Below are 18,341 nucleotides of genomic sequence, written 5' to 3' on the forward strand. Positions count from 1 at the left end.
ACCATCGGATATTACAAAGACGAACATATGTATTCAAATATTTAGCTATAATTGTATGTGTTCATATATAAATATTGAGATTTGGTGATTTGAACATTTCCCAGCACTTTGTTGTGGCTGGAAGGGCATTCGCTATGTAAAACATATATTAGAATAGTTGGTGGTTCATTCCACTGTGATGACCTAAATAGAGACTAAGCTAAAAAAATTAATGAATGATTGATATTTGAACATATGATCTCAATAGTGATGCTATGGCGCAGTAGGTAGGTCCTGTGTGGAGTTTGCATGTTCTCCCTGCATTCGTGTGGGTTTCCTCCGTGTGCTCCGGTTTCCCTCACAGTCCAAAAACATGCGGTACAGGCGAATTGGGTTGGCTAAGTTGTCCGTAGTGTATGAGTGTGAATGAGTGTTTGTGGATGTTGTCCAGAGATGGGTTGTGGCTGTAAGGTCATCCGCTGTGTAAAACATATGCTGGATAAGTTGGCGGTTCATTCCGCTGTGGCGACCCCGGATTAATAAAGGGACGAATGATCTCTAAATTTATATATATTTAAACTTATTTACATATTAAAATGTATATATTAAACAGCCATTTTTGCAATATTCTGCAATATGTTTCATTTATAGCATATATTTTATATATGTGAAATCCAAATATGAACTTGCCTTTCATGTGTAAATCATGTATATTTCCGTGTATCAGATTTCTACAGGATTGCACTCTTACACTATTTTGAAATATATCTTTTCAGTATGACTTCAATGATGATTTTAATAAGATCATACATTGGTCTAATGTTAACTGGCATAAATTAAATACAATAAGCTGTTCTAAAATGAACGGTTTACAAGATAGTCTGTGACAATAGACACAAACTGAAACCAGTTGATGTAATATTCTGATTTAAATAAAGATTTTGACTTTAAGATTGTTAGAATATTATTTTTATATACATTATAGATTATTTGCAAACTAGCCCAGCCGAGGCTCAAACCACCAACCTTCTTGGTGTGAGGCGACAGTGTTAAACACTGAGCATCTGTGTCGCCCCCAGCTGCTGATATATCTCCTAAATTTTGAAGTATGTGGGAAAACAGACAGTAAAAAGGGAAAACAAACGTTCAGCGCCATCTAGAGTACAATTAAATACACTTTTGCCAAAACACAAAACTGTTCCTGAGTGATTTCTTCAATATCTACTAACACTGGTAAATGTTTGACAACACACTTGGAATCAAAGATTAGTTTTTTTGTATTTACTTTTAAAAAGTTTTCATCACACCACTCAACAAATGAATCAATTTCAGAAAAATAAACAGAAAGGCGATTTCGCTGCTGCGCATTTATACGCAAACACAAGAGTGTGCTGTTGTGAACGGCTGTGCTGCGCAAGGCGGAGCGCAGATATGACGCACTAGAACACAGAAGCTGTGCGCGCGGGCTCACTGGGCAGCAGTTGGAGGTTACACAAGTGAGGCGCACAAAACCACACACACAAACAAGAGTCTGCGGACGATTAAACATAACAACACCCCACAAAACTGTGCGGTTTCCTCCTGAACTATCCGTTACGTTGTCGCAACCTCTGGACGACTTCGGAGACATGCACAGGTAAGTGTTTGGGTAAGAATGTAATAACGTTAGTGCAACTGTAAAACTATTTCATAAACTGTTACACTGCTCTCATTTGTATCAAAACAAACAGCAGCCAAGTGTCCATGTACATAAATTACTGCTCCGATTAAGCAATTTGTCAGCAAAAGCAGACTAACGTTTGCCGTTGATCCAACTGCCGTGTCGAGGATATTCGGTATATTTTGGTATGAAATGTGCTGTGTGCAGATTCTGTTTTACACAAAAGATCTTGTCGATTAATTCTGAATTATTCGTTATTACAAACCTTAAAATGTATACTGAAAAATGAAAGCTCAGTGTAGCGTTTAACGTCGTGAGTTGGTGGTCAGTTTTCCTTTAAACTTAGCTAAAATGCTAACCATGAGTTCAGTCAAAAAGCGCTCACTGTCGTCTGTGAAGTGCACTAACATCAACTTTGGCTTTTTATTGTGTTAAGAACAGTTTCATCACGCATATAGTTTGATGTTTGTTATCTGTAATGTTAACTTACGTCTTTTTTAATTAGTAATTGTAATACGCGATACTCGCTAACGGTCGTAGATGTGTCCCATAATGCAGCGCGGTGGGGAAAAAAGCAACCGAGATTAACTAAATCTACCCGCATGCAGACCTACACCCAAGTTAAGTCAGGGTTCAACGCTAAGGAGTTTTTCTACTGGTCTGATCAGGCCAGTGGTTCAGATTTTTACCTTCCCTGACAAAATTTTACTGGCCCTACCAAAAAAAAAGGGAAGTTAATAGCTATTTTTAAGTCGCAGATTTTAAATAATGTGTCAACAAAGTCTGTGACTCTAGAATTTCAATACCTAACAAATGGTTTTGAAAAGAGCAGAGGAAAATTAGGTATTTAGTTGCAGTTCGAAATTATTTAATAAAGGTGGCTGACTTATCAAACTGACGGCAAACTGTGTGAAACATCATTCATTTTTTAGTTGCGTTGTTCACATGTAAATGTCTGCTTCCAGGACGTCAGAAACAGACCTTTTCTTTTAGCCTTATAATTTGATGTTGCCGCCATGTTGCTGTTTCATCGCTGTACTGGTTGTCACCTGGTTACAGAAAAAAACCATGCTCAAAACATCAAATCAGATAAGAGGAACCGGAAAGCAATATGGTGATTAAGACATCACAGAGAAGGTAGTGTTTAAAGACTTAAAAGCACAAACTTAAAATGCACGCAATTGACAAATAGTCGCGGAAAAATTTAATGTTAGTGACAAAGCAGCACTGTCCCGATCGGCCCAGTAATGATCCTGTCTACTGTCCCAAGCGTCTCTCACGCTGGCCCTGGGCCACCGGGCAGTCCTTATTGTTGAGCACTGCAAGTTATTATTATTTTTATTTTTTATTATGCGAAAAATTTGAATATATGATCACAGTACATTAAAAAGAAAATGGAAAGACGCAAGGGAAGTTTGTTTATATAGCACATTTCATACACAGTGGCAATTCAAAGTGCTTTACATAAACGAGAATAAAAAGGCAAAGTATAAGAAAATAAAAAAATAAACAATAGAAATGATTAAACAGATTAAAATGTGGTAAAACAGATTCTAAAAGAATAAAAAAAAGAAAATAACAAAAAAAGGAAAACATTTTGTTAAAAGAAACAACAACAAAACAAAAACAAATAGAAGGGGTGTACAAAAAAGTGTAAGAACTCTGAAAAAGAGAAACAAAAAATAATGCCATGGGTGATATAAATTACAACAGATAATTTTAAATCTGTCTTTAAGTATGGTCATAGTAATCTATTAAAGGTTATAAAATACAGTCAGCTGGGTATTATAGATGAGAGACAATACTGTAAGATTCACGTAGTGTTATTGATTTTAAAGCATTACATTGCCGGAGTTTGAGATTGTATCCAAAAACATGTTCAAATCTTTACAAAAATAAGAAACAAAACAAATTACAGACAAAAATGTGCATTTGTGCATAAAAAAGACTGCCAGTAAAATAAATAAATGTTTCAGAAAATATGTATCTTTTACTTTAAATACATGATAAAACCAAATAAAACATCCATGTATAACAAAGAAAAAATACCTTAAAGATCGACACATATACATAAACAGAATTCTTTCCAAAAAATCTTAACATTGGCACATTCCCAAAAAAGATGATCGACAGATTCATCTAATATCCCACAGAAGGAACAAAGGGGATCCTTCTCAAGAAGCTTTTAAAAAAAAAAAACCAACAACAACAAAGAAAACTATCCACTTAGTGATCACAAGTAAATAGTGATGTATGCTGTTTCTGTTGAGGCAAACACTAAACAACCATTAAACAACAATATAAATTTCACATTCACAGATATGGTATGCTGTAAATAAATGATGGTTTTATTCGTTGTAGTAAGGCAAATCTTTCCAAATTTTAGGTTCAGTAAACTTATCCAGTGGTTCATTTAAGTCATCTCATAGAAGTGCAGCTGCTTAAAAGGTAAGGAATGTTGCATGTTTGATTTGATTCATGTTTTTCTCTGTTCCCTTATTGAGCCTTAACAACTAATGATCAATGTCATTAAAAAGCATGCATTCAGTCTTGCAAGTTGCTGGTTTATTGAAGTATATAGCAGGATTCTGCAGTTTTACTGAATAGGATTGAGTAGGGCTGCACAATATATCGTTTAAGCAGCAATATCACAATGTGTGCATCTGCAATAGTCACAGTGTCCGGCCACAAAAAAAAAAGATAATGTTTGTAAATTTAAGCAAGATTACATTAATATCATTAACTGTATATTACTCAATATCTGTACCTAAATACTGTTAAGCTTTCCAGAAAACTATAATTCACTTTATTATTTGCTATATTTTTGTTTGTTTATGCTGGTAATTTAATTGTTATATTCCAAAAAATCACCCCAATCATTCTAAAATTAAAATTGTTTCCTAAAAAAGCTGTTTAAGTCAATGTATTCACATCACAATATATATCAGTACAAAAGTTAAAGTTAAAAATATCATAGTGTTAGATTTTTCCAATATCATGCAGCCCTATTATTGAGCTTAAATAATGGGTTCCTTTGTGTGCAGTAAATTCAGAATAAACTCAAATGCCACATTTAGGCATATTAATCACAATTCTGCATCCTGTTTCATTCCTCTCTGGATTTGCAGAGTAATGGAGACTAAAGTAAATCTTAAAACTAAGTGTGGGACTGATCTCGAGTCTGAGATGGATGAGGATATTGAGCGAACAAAGAGCAAATGGACATCAGCAGAGGTGAGCTTATTAAATTATTATTATTATTTAATTTATATTTTTATAAAAAGCTCATTTTACAAGTTTCCTAGAGGTAAATACTTGACTTGAACCATTTTTGAATCCATTCAGCAGATGTCTCGATGGGGTCACAATTAGCTTAGCCTAGTATATTGAATTTAATCAGATTTCAGCATTAGCATTTCATTCAGAAAGAGTTTTGATAATTGTCCTCATCTAAAGCTCGAGTCTTCTGTAGTTACGTCGTGTAATAAGATGAAAACTTGATCTTTAAATAGGAAAATTATTAAAACTTTTTTCTTTTTTTGCTAATGGTCAAATCCGATTCAATTCATCATGCTAAGAAATCGGCTGAATAGATTCAAAAATGGTTTAATGTTCAACTTTAAGAGACCTGTAAAATTAGACTTATACAATGTTCCCTTTAAAGAGTAGGGTTTTTTTGGTTCATGAGACTACAATTTTTTCATTTAAATTTTATTTATTAAAAAAATATATTGGTTATTAAGTTAACTTTAATTCCTTATAAAAAAGAATATTCCCCTTGGTCAAATAAGATCTCTTGAGATTGAGCCTTTGCTTACAAACAAGCTTATTTTTAAATGAAATAAACTTTTGTTTCATGGCTTACCTTTTAGGATGAAAGTCTTGCAGCCCTGGTGGGGAAGTATGGAAGGAGACAGTGGGAACTGATATCATGCTCTCTACCTGTGAGTGATTTTAAAGTATACATTTATAAAATACTAAAAGAAGTGTGTGAATATTTGTGGTTGAACATTAAAATCAATGCTAAATTCAGTGATCCGAACTATCATCAAAGTTAGTATTTTAAGTAAGTGGGATACATGGACGTATAATAAGTTGTATGAAATAAATGCTGGCTTTTCACATAGATTGTTAACACATTTTAAGACCAGATTTGATCAAGTTACTTTGACCAGATGTCATATTAGACATTCAGAAGTTTTTCCAGGATATATGTTAGAGCTTTTATCATATATATTAAAATAAAAAAATAATATCTAAATGGATCTTGTTGTTTTTTCATAGTTTATTTTTAATCAAATTGATTTTGTGATGACAACACTCGTTGTTGTTGTTGTTGTTGTTGATGTGGCCTTGTGGATGTGTATTTACAGGGACGCACTGCGCAGGACTGTAAATACAGATTCACGGTTGTCTTAGATCCTGAGCTTGTTAAGGGAACCTGGACTAAAGAAGAAGATGAAAAGGTGAATAAATAAATGAAGTGTTAAAACTGGACAAGCATAGTTTACAAGCACATTAGTGTTCAAAAAGTCACATAAATGGACCGAATAAAGCTTAAAGGGGTAGTTCACCCAAAAATGAACCTTTCCTCATCATTTACCCTCCGTCATCTGGTTTTAAACCTTTCTTTCTTTTGTTGAACACAAAGGAAGATCACTTGAAGAATGGTGGTTGCTGACTGAGTTTCAGAATAGGAAAAAAAACTATGGAAGTCAATGTGTGCCATCTACCAGCATTCTTCTAATGATCTTCTTTTGTGTTCAACAGAAGAGTGAGCAAATGGCAGAATTTTCATTTCATTGCATCAAAAGCTATCTAACCCATGTTTTCTTCTTTATGTGTAGCTCATTCAGCTGGTGTCCTTGTATGGTGACAAGTCATGGAGCATAATTTCAAAGAACCTAAAAGGGCGAAGAGGCAAGCAGTGCAGAGAGCGATGGCACAATCATCTGGACCCGTCTGTCATCAAGACACCCTGGACGGCAGCGGAGGATCTAATAATCATAAAATGCCATTGTTTGCTGGGATCCCGTTGGGCACAAATAGCAAAGTTTCTCCCAGGAAGGTATTATTGCTTTTTTTTTTAAATATGTTGTTTTTGTAATAAAATTTGTTAACTTTTTTCTGGTCATAAACCATTTAAAGAGACAGTTCACCCAAAAATGAAAATTTACCCACACTTGTTTTAAACCTTTATAAATTTCTTTTTGTTGTTGTTTTTGAGCACAAAAGAAGAAATTTGAAGAATGGTACAAACCAATTGCAGAATGCTGCACAATATGACAAAAATCTCAAATCACGATATAATAGTACTGGGCTGATAAAACGGTATGTGATATGGTTGATCGCGGCAGGTCTCTCATCAGTAATCATTAGTAAGCAAATCGGATTAATTCAAACTCAAGCACTATAATTCAGCTGGGCTCAATTATCTCTGAGCTCAGGGTTCTCTCCAGGGACAGCATGCCAAACCTGCTAATATTATCATGCAATATTTAAGTGTGAATTTTTGGAAAATGTTTCCCATGAAGCGCCACAGTTTTATTAAAATATGTCCTTGGAAGAAATGCCAATAAGCTTGGGTTATTTCCAATCAAGATGCATGGCTTGGGAGCGACGTTAAAAAAAATATATATATTGAGAATGCGGGGTGAATGTTATATATAAATGTTAATAATGTATGCACTTGTTATTTGCTTTTTCTCAGTTTAAAGTCCTACTGTAGATTGTAAATTGTTATAGTAGGGCTCTGGAACTGACCAGCATTTGGAATGTTTTGCTAGGACTGATAATTCGATCAAGAACCATTGGTATTCCACCTTAAAGCGTAAAATGGAGAGGGGCACCTACAAGATGGAGAGTCTTGATTTGAGTGATCTTGGACACCACCAGAAATCCAAGGAAACATCTACTTCGTCAAGTCCTGAAAAGGTATCGTATGGCTTTACCTTGCACTAGAGGCTGTTCTTAAAGTATTGAAAGTTGATTAATTAATTTAGAGAAATTTAACTTAAATAAACTTAAATGCTATTTTACAAGGTATTACATTTTGTGTAAATGTAATAAAGCTTACCTTAAACTACACTGCATCCCAAAATTGGCAAATTAAATTATGAAACTGATAAAATCCTGCTAGACTTGACGTCATGCTGCTTTTTAACAAAGCCAACACAGTTATTCCTGCTGTTCTTTAGGTGCCACCTACTGGATAAGCATTTTTATTCAGTATATAAATAACGTTTTAGTTAAAGATTAGATTTTTACAATCATATTTAGTAAATATACTGCAAGCTCAATTGTTGGCAATGTTACTGGTTGAAACTTAAAGTGGCGATGAGGTCAGAGTCTTAATATAAAAGAGTATTAAATAAAAGGTATTGAATTTTTCTCAGATTCCTGTATATACCCTGAAATCCAAATTTTGGCTAGCACTAGATCTTGACATTTTTTTTACATCTTAATAATTAGAAATGTGTGTTTCTATTTATGTTTTATTGGCATACAATGGATCACAAGAGTCAAGGTTCAGATCATATGGTATTTGTGTCAGTAATTGGACAGTTTTTAGGATCTGTGCAAAAAATAGCAGAATAACTAGAAATGTGAACCTACACTGGTCTCACAGTTCGGTTACGATTATCATGTCCTCGATTTGGTTCAATTTGATATTGGTAACTTCATCAGTGACAGTGAAAGACTGTTCAGCAAACTCACAAGCAGTGATTTGTGCACAATTATCTACTTTTTAAGTAGTAGGAGCATTTTATTTACTCGTCCTCCTTCGACATAGTATTTACAGCGACATCGCACATATCAGATAAATGACATCAGTATGTAATAACTGGTTATGATCTACTACTGAACCGATATCGAAATCTCCCCATCTGCATCACGGTGCACTAAAGAAACAATTAATTTTGACACCCCTAAAAATAACTGCTAAATAATTTTAATTTCACACCTTTATTAAATTTGAACATATGCCTTTCCAGCATGTGTTTTACAAAGCGAATGCCCTTCCAGCTGCAACGCAGTACAGGGAAACTGTGGACTGTGGAAGAAATTCACACCAACACGGGGACAACATGCAAACTCCACACAAAAATGCCAACTGAACCAGCCAGGACTCAAACCAGCGACCTTTTTGCTTTGAGGCGACAGTGCTAACCACTGAGCAACTGTGTCACTCTTATTCTTAACAAAACTGGATTTTTTAAAGTGAAATATGGATGAACTATGAAGTACTAGTGTCAATTGGGCGTGTTGATGTTTTAAATGTCATGTCAGACTATTGTATCACTGCAGTTGAAGAAGTAAATGTTGTTAAATGGCTACGCAGTCATTTTTAATGTTTGATCTTAATCCACAGTTGAAGAGCACACCAGAACCATTGTCTAAAACGAAACCGACGAAGAGCATGTTTTTAGAAAACAGCCTGAAGGCCAACGGTCCGCCCCTCTACAATTGCTCCTCTTCACCCTCCAGCTCCAGCAGCCCTCCCACTGTGCCCCCTCAACATAAAGCATATGTTGATGATGTTTTGCAAATGATTGCTGAGGACATGCTACCGCTAAACTTTTGTGAAGGCTGTGGGTTTCGTAAATTCATGAGTTCCGTTGGCCCTCAGCACCCACAGCTCTCGCAGCAGATGATAGCGTCACACCTGTATAATGAAGTGGAGAAGACCATCAAACCTCGGCTGATCCGGCAGCTCAGAAACTGCATATCTCTGAGCGTAGGCCATAATGTCGTTCACGTCACTGCCGACATCTGGGCGAACGAACACACAGAAACTCTTCTAGCCGTCCAGTTGCACTTTCTCGATGACGACTGGAACCTTCACAGGCCTACTGTGGCTTTTCGTCACTTGTCGAGTAAAGAATTGAATACAACAAGAATTGGCGAAGTTGAATCGGTTCTGTTAAGCTACGGGCTTTTCCCCCATAACATTGGTTATAGTATGATCCACGAAGCCAAGAACACTATTTCTACACACGATCTCTTCTGTGACTACAAAATCATGTATTCTGCACAGAAGAACGATCCGGACGAAGATGAATTATTGCGTTTTCTTGACGATCAGGTCGCCATCGATGATTTCTCCATAGCTGAGATGTCATCCACCAAACATCTGGACTGCATAACGACTCTGCTTCATTGCGTAATAAAGGGCGCATTGAGGAAGTCAAGAGTGGTTGAGCGAATACTTTTTGAGGTACAAAGTGTAGTGTCTTTTTTTCGCCGCAGTCCCTACTGGCTAGATGTTCTTACCAAGAAGTGTAAGCTCTCGCTATGCGGCTCTTACAGCACAAGTAGTCTTACCTGGAACTCTACCATCAGTATCATTCGAGAGATGATGCAGGAGTCAGTTTGGGACACCGTGATGGCTGTTCTGATTCAGGCACGCACCGAGGCAAACCACTGTCACATCTCTCCACCAGCAATTCATGTTGCGCGAGAGCAAGTCGTGGATCTGGTTACCTTGCTAGAGCCTTTTGAAGAGGTGGTCCAGTTGCTTCAGGATGATGGCATAACCCTGTCTCTCATCATCCCTTCCATCATCGGACTCGATAAAACACTAGAGATCAAGGACACAAAGTTTAGCCTCTTTTGCTCAGCCTTGCGCTGTGGACTTCGTACTTACTTCCAGCCTCTAATATTGCGAAGCGATCTGTTGCTAGCCACCGTCCTGGACCCACGAATTAAGCTGCAACCCTTCGACTGTGAAAAAGAGCAATTCAAAAGCACCTTGCTGTTTGTTCCTTCTAAACAGCGCGTGTCTTCGGTTGTAGAGTCGGCATTAGGGGACGCATACACTGCTGCAGAAATGAGCTGTGACAAAACTGCGGATTTACAGTCGTCAATAGTGCAGGAGCTGCATCATTATTTATCAGAACCCTTGGCGGATGGCAGCGTTTCTTTACAGGACTTCTGGAAAGGAGCGGCACGCTTCTCTCAGCTACAAAGCGTTTGCCGGACACTGTTGGCGGTCCCGGCTTCTTCAGGAGGATTTCGGAGACTGTTTCCTCTAGCGTCTCGTATTGTTCGTGCTCAGAGAAGCCGGCTGCCGCAGCATACGACAGAAAGACTCCTGCTGTATCGAGAGTCTCTGAAGAACAGCGGCAGAAGTGAAAAACATTGAGCTTTTTTTTCTTTTTAAAATAACTACAAATATATGATTTTTTTATTATTATTAAAATTATGGAGTGACTTTTCATGATCATGTCACAATAAAACTGTCATTGTCAAGCTTCATCTGCCCACCATTTCTGATTGTCTGTAACTTGATTATCTTTGGTTGATATTGATTCAAAACAATGGACAAGCATTGTGCAGTACTGCAAGGCACTATTTCAAAACACAGTCAGCCAAACAAGCATATGCAGAGCAAACTAAGGGTGCCTCCACACCTGTGAATCGATTCATTTGTTCCGAAACAGGGATTACAGTGTTGCTCTTTGTTCTTGGTGTGGTTCGCTTTCACATGGCAAAGTTTCTAAACGGACTTAAATAGCTAAAACAAGTCATGTGCGTGTAAACTCTCCTTACATTGGTCAGGGTTTCATGGTTTATTTTGCAGAGTCCCGCTCAGCTGTCATGCATCCTTAATTTAATTTATGGCAATGAGCATTAAGACATTATAAGCGGAAAGTGGTGACGCCCACAGACATTGTCACTAGATATAAATCAGAGATTAGACTCTCATATAGAGTTCTTGGCTAGACTGCAGTTCAGTCAATGTTCCTAATGGATAAACAGCTCCTGTTAATAGTTCAGCATGCTTTCACTGTCGTATTTGACATGAAACACACATTTACCAGTAGGAATGACATCTCGCCCTACTCATAATTCTCTCTTCATATAGCCGTATGTGCCTATTACATATGTATAATACACTGTGAAATAGCCGGGCTCAGATCATTTTGCTTTCTCACTACAATCGATCCGCTCTAGAGTTTGTTTCAATCGAGCGGAGACCACCTCATTCAGGCGATCTCGGACCGGTTGACTTGGTGCGGATCCGAGCACGATTGCTGGTTTCAAATATGCCAAACGAACTGCGCTAACTGGGCAAGTGAGACCGGTTTAGAAACAAAAGTCTAGGTGTGAAAGCACCCTTAATCATTTATGGTTTTCACACAAAATGCATGCAACACATTTCCAAATTCCCAAACACTTCCTGCATGCTCGAAAACTTGTTTAAAAACTGTTAACAGTTTCGAAAAAGACTAGTGGTAAATTCTATGCATTTTGTGCTTTTTAAAATGTATTTCAAATAGAAAGTCTTAGCAGAAAATAACAATCATTCCAAGCTGATCGCAATTTCAGCTGATAAACTGCTCCTATTCCAATTTTTTTTAATGTATGCTGTAAGCCATGGTTTACAGTCTATGGTTTCCACTGACTAGTACAGTATGGTACTGCATGGGTCAGTACAAGTCACCTTTATCAGGCTTGCATTTCCACTACCAAGGGTAGCCTTTTGGTGGGTGTGTTGTACGACAGAACGTTTCAGTCTATGTCAATTCTCGCCTGAATAAATGTCTACAGTAAAACTGTACAGGTACATACCCTATGAGAAGCACTTCTCTCAAAACAGATGCTTTATGCACATAAATACTTGTGTTTAAATGTTTATTACTAACTTTTTTTATTAACGTAATTTGATTACAACTGCAGATCAATGACAAGGTTTTCTGTTTCAAAAACGCGAGACGAACACCCAAAGCACACGATAAGAAATGACTGAATCAGCTGCATATTGTGCGCGAGTGTTGCTGTCCATGTTGTTATGATTGTAATATTTAATAACATCTTGATATTCAAGATTTGTTAAGTCGTACAGCTCTGGATAAGTTCTCTGTCGTCTTGACAACACAAACACTGCTGTCACCTTAACCGAAACCCCGCCTCTGCTTTCATTTGATTGAAGAATGAAAAAGACGCAGCTGACCTAATGGGATTTTTCTGCTCAGGGTTAACTTTTATTTAAACTGTGAGCACATGATAACGAGAGGCGTACAGGGCACGTAATCAGCGCACAAAATACTCGCGGCCATTCAAAAAATGTCCTCCTCAGCACAAAAAGCGCGTTCGGTGATTGGCCCCTTATGCAGCCAAACTTTTAAAATATTGAAAATAATATTTTTTAATCGTTTAACTAATACCATTAATCGTTTATTTTGAGCATCCCTAGTCTAGACTATTGTTTTAATTTCTTTCCCTCATCAACGCTTAAACAACCGAAAACACTTTTGTTCAGTACTGCGCATGCGCACAGACGTAAGAAGTCTTTACCTGCCTCATACATGCATGTTAGCTGAATTGGTCACATGACAAAATGTGTCATTAGCTGTTTCTCAATTCCAAGAACACAGAGAATGGACTTTTTGCTAGGTCACCTCGGAAGAACGAACTCGGGAGACCACGAGAACAGAGAACGCGTTCTGTTAGAATTCAGATGCTGCGTTCTTCCTGATGGTCACATGACCTTCACATGTTTTTAATGGAAAATTATAGAAACATTTCAGCATTCAAAGAACATTTTGTTTTTCCCCTTTTCAAAATATATACTATACATAAATACTCTACAAATATACGTTGAACAATATAAATAAAACAGATTAATACGAATGTTAGCAAATAAACACCCTTAATGTGTTTATGCCTTTATAAGGTTTTCATGGTAATGTTTATATTCACCGTTTCATTTAGGGAAACTCCTGAGGTAAATAAGTTATCTCTGAGCTTTAATAATAAACCTTTATAAAAAGCTGCGCTTCCCACCTCCAGTCGCAATGACTTCTGGGACTTCTAGAGCGAGTTCGGCGCTCAAGTCTGCATCGATGCATCCTCGATATCAAGAACACATCTGGGAACTTTCACGCGTCCTCCGTTCTTGCGGTCTTGAGTATTGAAACTAAACTTTGGCAGTTGATGATGACGTTACACGAGGACGTAAAATCGCTGTAGAACGCATATTAAGAAACAGCCATGGTCTTCAAAAGCCTCCATTTTCACAGTCCACACTGCAACACGAAAATGGCATTTACAAAGTTATCCGCTTTTAACAGCGTTTTCAAAAAGATGTTTTCGTTTTCTAAAAACGCAGTCTCAATGTGGACTTAAGGCCAAAACGGAGAGAAAAATATGCATTTTTAAACAAAAATGTATTAGTGTGGACATGGCCACACTCTCCTGTCAAGCTTTAAAGATCACAACACACAAAATAGGGGGCAAAATTACACGAACGCCACATTTATAAAAGAGACCCCTGAACTGTTTGGTCAGGAGTCATGTTAGTAATGCACACTGTAAACGTGGCTTCAGTATTGCACAATGCTTGTTTGTGGTCAAAACTGTACTCCTTATTACTGGCATATGTATTAAAGTGTATGAACTACAGAGAAAACTTTATAATATTTTTAATTATATAAGAATATAAATATTTTCAGCTGGAAAAGGGAGTTTAAGTTGCCAAAACTGCTCTTAGAGGAAGAATTAAGCAGTGGAAAACACTTACAATGCTTTATTTTTATTGTCATGAGGCAACTGAGATCTGTTTTCACAATGAAATAGCTACTGATTCTGAAAAATAAACAATAAACTCATCCTCTCCTTTTCACAGGCATTTTTATTTGTTTACATTTTTCAGTCTTTTATTTTTTTATCTTCAACACAGTATCAGCCCAAAGTGGTCAACTTTTACTGTACACCTTATGTTCATGTGATTGTTCATGTCAATAAGAACTCCTGAACATATTTACTACTAGCTATATTCAGCAGAGTATTCAATTTGCTCTGTTTCAAGAGCTTTTTATTTTGACTTTAGTCTACAAGTTTGATTTAGATCATGATGTTATCTGTTCTGACATGTAGTGTTAAAGCAAAAGGATTTTTTACATGCAAATGACTTTGTTTTGGTCTTGGTTGAGCTTCACTGATAAAAAAAAAATATGGTAATTTCAACTTTTAAAATGTAAAAATCGGTTACCTGGTAAACAGTGTGTTTCTTTAATATATACGGTTAATAACTTTAAATTGACATTCCCTCCATGACACTTCACTTTTTATGGCTTTTTGTTGACAATCTATGGTTGTTTTTAGTGTTTTCCTCATCAGTGAAAACGCAGGTTGCCAGATCGAAGTGGCCCGAACCACTCTAAGGAAGGGCAGGGGGAACTCAACTGTTTCTAAATGCATTTAAAGTGATAAATGCGGTTTTCTTTCTACTTAGACAATTATTTTAGTTATGTATACATATATTTTTCACATTTGAGAGTTTTTATTTTTAACAATTAATTTTTTTGGGGTGGGAGGGTTGGGGTTGACAACCTAAATATGGTATTACATTATGTAAAATTAAAAACTGAAATGCTAAAAAACATATGAAGCATTATGTAAATTTCAATTAATTGAATAATTTATTATTATTATTATTATCTTACCAATTTATTTTTCTACCCACTGGCATCTGTTTCTACTTTGTTTAACTGAGAAAATTACTCTCATTTTATTTATTTTTATTACGTTCATAACTGTTGTGAGATGTATTCTCTTGTACTATGTTTGTAAATATGTAGAAAAAAATAATCTTAAAAAAAATGAATGAATGAAGACAGTGCAGTGGCGGGATTTTTAACACCATGTTACAACAGTGCCACTCCCACCTGCCGGTAGAAACAGGTACTGCTGAATGCAATGCGCGTGATGTATGTGGTAATTTTAAGTACTTAACTTGGATAACAAAATAAATGTCATACCGCCTATTTTTATTTAAGTGCAACATATTCCAAAAGATGAGGGGCTTTTGACAATACATCAGCCCTCCCTTCTAATATGTAACTGTTTTAAAAATGCATTTATGTGGTGAAAAATTGTCTAATTACAATTTGCAGGACAGAAGAACCTGCTGGTGAAATTTTGACAGTGCAGTTGACAAAACCAGAAACTCTTGTGCTGACGTTGTCTTTCCGGCGGTGACGTCAGATACCAATGATGGCTGCCTCCACGAGACTGGGACCAAAGGTGTTGCTGCTGGTCCACCTGGGTGTTTTCAGCTGGTATTTGTTCACTATCTGGAGCAACTGTTCCCTGCAGACCGCAGACAGACACCCGGGTTTGCGCTCTTATGGAGGGCGCTGGAAATATCTGACGTTTATTAATTTGGTAAGAGCAGTTGTGTCTGAACCCGTCAATGTCACCGCTGTCAGCTGTGGAAACGGCGTGTTTTCCTCACGTTTGGTCTGCTTTGTTTGTCGACAGGTGATGCACGCGGTGTTTTTCGGGCTGTGTGTTTTAGTGGATGCCGTGCACAGTGCGGTGTCCGTCAACCAGAGCCGCAGCGGGACTCCTCTGAATCTCAGCCGAGCCAGAGACTTTTACTTTACTGTCCTGGCGTTTCCGGTTGGCACGGTGAGTAGCGCCGCACACACTGACACACACATCAAGAGTGGTGCTGAGAAGAGTGTATTTTTCGGTTTATAAATAAATAAGAAAATTGATCAAACCTGCCTTGTACGTGATTAAAGAATAAATTATTAAATAATTAATTTTTAAATAAATAATTAATAGATACTTTATGGTTCATAAGTTGTCAAATGTTAAAAATGAAAAGTCTGTCATTACACTCAAACTCCTATATTAATTAAAATATGTATTATAGACTGTCTCATGAAACAGTATTTTAAAATAATAAATACAAAATCCGTCCTTCAGACAGCTATAAAAGTAAATACCAACAGTGTAGTTTTAGCAGGGGTGCCCAATTTTTATTTTATTTTTTATTTTATTATTATTATTTTTATGAAGGGCCAAAACAAACTGTATTGAGGCTAGTGGGCTAAAGGTAAATATAGTTGGCATGGGTAATTTTCTAATTTATTTAATAATATTTAAAATATCCAGAAAACTGCTTCATATTTTTATTTGCTTAATATTTATATGATCTCATTTATAACAGAATGGAGTTAACTTAGACTAGTTTTGCCTTGATTTGCTCACAGATACCTTCTGCATAGTCCTCTATTTGTCGAGTGACAGTATTTACGTTTTAAAAACTGATTCATTTACATTTAATTGAAACACTATCGATCACTTTAATGCATTCCCCCCAGTCCTCTCCATTATTTTCAGATGGGATAATGGGCCAAATCAAAGGTTACAATAGGCCAACTTTCGCCTGTGGGCCCTACATTGAGCATCTCTGATCGATAATTTTTAATGGCGAGCAGAATGGGATCCTTACTTACTTAACAGACTTATCTTGTAAATGTAAATTTTATTTTAAATAAATGTAAAACCAATAAGAACTTTTTTGGGTATCATCAATGCTTCCAAAAAGTCCTGCATTGGTCGATGTATGTGAACGTTGAACGTATTGATCTTCTTGTTTGCAGTTTGTTTTCGTTTCCTTCTGGACTCTCTACACTTACGACCGAGAGCTGGTGTATCCTAAACTGCTGGATGAGATCATTCCCATTTGGCTCAATCATGCAATGGTGAGATCATTCGTTTGTTGTCATACATTTCAGTATTGACTCACTTTACATTACAGATGTTCCAGAGTTTAACTTCTAAACCAACTGATGTTTACTGAAATAAAAAAAAAGGTTTATGGTTTGGCAGTCAACACTTTCTAGATCTACAAATCATATTTAAATTGCAAAACAATATAATATATTTCTGTTGAAAACCAATCACGCTCATGACCCTGCTTAGAAAATAGACAATATTTATCATTCATTCATTTTCTTGTAAGCTTAGTCCCTTTATCAATCCGGGGTCGCCACAGCGGAATGAACCGCCAACTTATCCAGCAAGTTTTTACGCAGCGGATGCCCTTCCAGTCGCAACCCATCTCTGGGAAAATATTTATCATTAAAATCAGTAGCAATAAACAAGTTCACTTAACCTGTTTCTTTAATATCTGCAAACCTATTATAGTATTTCTATGCTTTAGAAGAGTTAAAAAACGTACATACAGCACTTTTAAACAGTATGTGCACGGTGCTTATGGCTGGTTTGTGTTTTTCCGTCAGCACACAGTGATCATGCCTCTGCTGCTGCTGCAGATGTTCCTTCAGAATCACAGATATCCCAGTCGCACAGCAGGGATTTTCAGCCTGGCTGTGTTTGTGGCTCTGTATCTGTCATGGTACACTCACTACTTCACACACACACACACACACATAATAAAGCACTGGTTTGTTTCATGTCTCTAATAATGAATCCACCATTGGTGTGTTTTATCACTCATCAGGGTTTTGTGGGTGCACCATGCTTCAGGGATTTGGGTGTATCCCATCATGGCTCATTTGAGTCCTGTGGGATTGTGTGTTTTCCTGGGTGGAGCGTCCCTCTCCATGGCTCCTCTGTACCTGTTAGGAGAGAAGCTGAGCCTGATGATGTGGAGCAGCACAGGTGAGAGACCACACCCATGGAGAGTCCACCAATCAGACATAACATTTGTAAAAACATTATAAAGAATACTGCATTAATCTGAGACTTTTATACTGTAAAAAGCAAAGTCATGACAACAAATAACTGATAAGAATGAATAAAAATGTTACTTTAACTCATTTTTAAACTACATTTTTTAAAAAAGTTATACAACGTTTAACTTAAGCCCCTATTACACTAATACATTTAGTGGTCCCACTTTATATTAAGTGTTCTTAACTACTATGTACTTGCATCA

At 36.7% G+C, this 18,341-nt stretch overlaps 3 protein-coding genes across 6 annotated transcripts in view; all 3 read left to right on the forward strand.

Moving 5' to 3' along the window:
- zgc:113278 overlaps positions 1-18,341 on the forward strand; it is an 852,580-nt gene that overhangs the window by 121,090 nt on the left and 713,149 nt on the right. The gene's annotated exons all lie outside the window — the stretch shown is intronic.
- Positions 1,394-10,897, forward strand: mybl2a (v-myb avian myeloblastosis viral oncogene homolog-like 2a). Of its 2 annotated transcripts, none has more exons than NM_001309826.1 (8): positions 1,394-1,615; positions 4,026-4,087; positions 4,768-4,873; positions 5,512-5,583; positions 6,013-6,105; positions 6,487-6,707; positions 7,426-7,573; positions 9,012-10,897. In NM_001309826.1, exons 3-8 carry the CDS (start codon positions 4,772-4,774, stop codon positions 10,782-10,784), a joined length of 2,409 nt encoding a protein of 802 aa, NP_001296755.1. In that variant the 5' UTR covers positions 1,394-1,615; positions 4,026-4,087; positions 4,768-4,771; the 3' UTR covers positions 10,785-10,897. The 2 variants fall into 2 exon arrangements, with proteins under 2 accessions (NP_001296755.1, XP_073793995.1); XM_073937894.1 differs by lacking the exon at positions 1,394-1,615 and adding an exon at positions 1,647-1,824.
- The window catches only part of adtrp1 (androgen dependent TFPI regulating protein 1), an 8,184-nt gene continuing 5,434 nt past the window's right edge, over positions 15,592-18,341 (forward strand). The window contains exons 1-5 of one of the 2 annotated variants that reach the window (NM_001017719.2): positions 15,592-15,811; positions 15,908-16,057; positions 17,041-17,142; positions 17,683-17,798; positions 17,904-18,064. In NM_001017719.2, coding sequence (NP_001017719.2) covers positions 15,641-15,811; positions 15,908-16,057; positions 17,041-17,142; positions 17,683-17,798; positions 17,904-18,064 — 700 coding nt within the window. In that variant the 5' untranslated portion in view covers positions 15,592-15,640. The remainder of the gene's footprint in view (positions 15,812-15,907; positions 16,058-17,040; positions 17,143-17,682; positions 17,799-17,903; positions 18,065-18,341) is intronic. The other variant, XR_012398334.1, reaches the window with a different exon arrangement.

The sequence above is a fragment of the Danio rerio genome, chromosome 23 (assembly GCF_049306965.1).
Source record: "Danio rerio strain Tuebingen ecotype United States chromosome 23, GRCz12tu, whole genome shotgun sequence".
Lineage (NCBI taxonomy): Eukaryota > Metazoa > Chordata > Actinopteri > Cypriniformes > Danionidae > Danio > Danio rerio.